Raw genomic sequence first — 2,839 nt, 5'->3', positions numbered from 1 at the left:
CAGAACCAGGGTGCCCAGGTGGTCATAATGTAAAAGCAGATCGGTGTGCACACACTGTATATACAAACATACACTGTATAGAAGCAGACACACTGACCTCGGTGACGGCGAACACTCGGTTCCCACATGGAACTACTTTGTACCACTTGTCGTGCAGCAGGTCCATAAATCCTTCTGATTTATATCTGCTGATGAACTCTGAGACATTGGAGGTCAGAGGGGAGTTCTGAGGCAGTCCAATTCCATAACCTACCATAAACAATAAACATCAGACTGATATATGATATTATAACACAGTTATGATGTTATGAGGACTGATGATGACTAAATAAAGAGTAAGACAACAAAATCTAAATGATTAAAGCCATGTAAAGACTTTAATTTCATAAACTTCAGCACCATCACACCAGTTCTATAAAGCCTCATAAATGCTTTATCATGTCCTATGAATGTGCTTATAATGCCTCATAAACATGACCTTCATAGATAGCGTTACCAAAAAAAACCCAGATAGTTTTAATAAGACATACGTATCTTATTAAAACATTATAACAATACATTTAATTAAAATTACACATTTGTTCTTCTAACAACATGCCACTTTATCTTCAACATCACAACCACAAAATGTTGTGTTTTATATATTGATCTTTCCTTAAAATAAAGCAATCTGTTGTTATAACAAGAAAAAACTGTAGTCATAAGTGTGTTATAAGGAGAAAAATGTCATAACGTTTATAACATAAAAATCACAGCAAAACCGATAACTGTGTCGATGATTGATATGATTGCACCAATAAGTTGCTTAAGGACTAAAACAGCTGAAAACAAAACTGAAGAGTTCAGCGTGAATAAAGTTTGTAAGAAGAGCGAGAGCAGAGAGTCTGAGAATAATTATACAAGAGATGACACATGAAGCAGATTAATTAAAGAAAAGAAAAGAGAGTGAAGGTTTGAACAGTAATTATTTTGGAGGGAGAACGGCATGGAGGTCTAATTAAACAAAAAGCTCAATCATTGTTAAATTAAGAGATCAGCTGGAGGTCAAAGCACAGAGAAATCAGACTGAAAACTTTATTTAAAGATCTGTATTTTTTGACAACTCATTTGTTCTTCATTTGTGTCTGACTTTGACACACACAAAAGTGAAGGAGGCAGTAAAACCTGTATTCTCTGTGATCACCATCACTGGTTTGAATGTGGCTGAATTCACCATGTAGTTTTTCTCATTTATATATATATTTTTTACTGCTGTTGTCACACAACTGACTGCTGAGCTGCAGATAAAAACCTTGTCTAATCATCAGGACATTGTCAGATCAAGATCAATGCAAATTAATGACAACAACTGAGCTGTGACATTGGCCATGTTACACATAAAAAGTCAAAGTAAGAAGCAGTAAAAGTTCATTATATTCAACTACAAACAAAAAAACGTGTATTTATGCTGTAAAACATGACCAGGTTATAAGCTGCTATACAAAGTCAGCATTGGGTATACCAAATATAGATTCCCTCTGATGCTCATCGTTCAGTGTTCTGCGAGCAGAATTTTCCCCCTAGGATGGCGAAGGCATGAAATAGTTGTCTGATTTTAATGAGTAGTTGGAATAACAAATCATTCAAAATGCATAATGGTGTAATCTGTAGTATTGAAATAAATCTGCACCTCTTCTGTGTCTAATGTTAATGTGATAATGATGCTTCCTGCCTGCCTCAGTGCCAATTAACAAATACTTCTGGGTGGGCAACTCTGTTGACAGCAGAGGCTGGACGGGCATAAGTTACGAGTGTAGGGTCCAGTACACCACTGGGCTGTTGGACTCATGAAATCTTCTGCCTGTAATTCACAGTACAGTAACCTGAACTCACACATTGTATTCGTCCATTAAACATTACACACAAACATTGTTTCCTTCCCTCGAGGGGTTTGTCATTTGTGTTTTTAGACTATTTAAATAAAGCTGACAGGAGGAAACAGCTCCCAGTGAATCTTTAAACTGTCAGAGTCTGCAGGGAGACATCTCGTCTGATTGGTTGAGATGATGAAACTTTATGAAACATGTTTCAGAAATTACTCGGAGGAAGTGAACTGAAGTCAAACCCAGAAACACAAAGACATGTTAGTGTTTCTATATTCTTGTGAGGACATTCTGTCAGTGAACACATTAACCTCAATATCAACCGGAATCCTCAAACACTATAGTAAAGGGCCGTCAAGATCTTCCTCACTTTCTGAAGATGTGTCATCACAAAGATAAAAACAGCATGCACTGTCTCACAGCAAATACAGCAACTACAGCAACTAACAAAGATAAAAACACAACAGCATGCACACTGTCTCACAGCAACTACAGGAACTAACAGCAATTAACAAAGATAAAAACACAACAGCATGCACACTGTCTCACCTTCGATGGCAAACGGTTTCCCAACAGTCGCCAGTTTACAGTCGGCGTCGATGGAAACTTCGTAGTCGAGCAGCGCTTTGTCCATGATGAAGGCGTCGAGATGAGGAGGATCTGTCCTTCAACACAGAGCAACACGATTACTACAGCAACTAACAGCAACTACAGCAATTAACAGCAACCACAGCAACTAACAGTTTTTAAAGCAACTATAGCAACTAACAGAACAAGCAACTAACAGTTATTAAAGCAACTACAGCAACTAACAGTTATTAAAGCAACTAACAGCAACTACAGTAAGTACAGCAACTAACAGTTATTAAAGCAACTACAGCAACTTGCCGCTGTCTCCAAGGTCTTGCTCATGGTGGTACTGTTGGGTCTCTGTAAATAATGTTATAAGGAGTTCGGTCTAGACCTGCTCTATTTGA

The 2,839-nt window shown here is 37.7% G+C and overlaps 1 protein-coding gene across 1 annotated transcript in view; it reads right to left on the bottom strand.

Annotated features, from left to right (window-relative positions):
* LOC118321929 (glutamate receptor ionotropic, NMDA 3A-like) overlaps window positions 1-2,839 on the bottom strand; it is a 31,071-nt gene that overhangs the window by 443 nt on the left and 27,789 nt on the right. Inside the window, exons 10-11 of the mRNA XM_035653491.1 lie at window positions 2,412-2,527; window positions 98-249 (exon numbers count right to left, since the gene is read on the bottom strand). Of these exons, the coding sequence (XP_035509384.1) occupies window positions 98-249; window positions 2,412-2,527 (268 nt within the window). The remainder of the gene's footprint in view (window positions 1-97; window positions 250-2,411; window positions 2,528-2,839) is intronic.

This window comes from Morone saxatilis, unplaced genomic scaffold, assembly GCF_004916995.1.
Source record: "Morone saxatilis isolate NCDOM2014 unplaced genomic scaffold, NCSU_SB_2.0 Contig12, whole genome shotgun sequence".
NCBI lineage: Eukaryota > Metazoa > Chordata > Actinopteri > Moronidae > Morone > Morone saxatilis.
The sequence above is the reverse complement of the archived record's forward strand: the minus strand, read 5'-3'. Positions and strand labels throughout refer to the sequence as shown.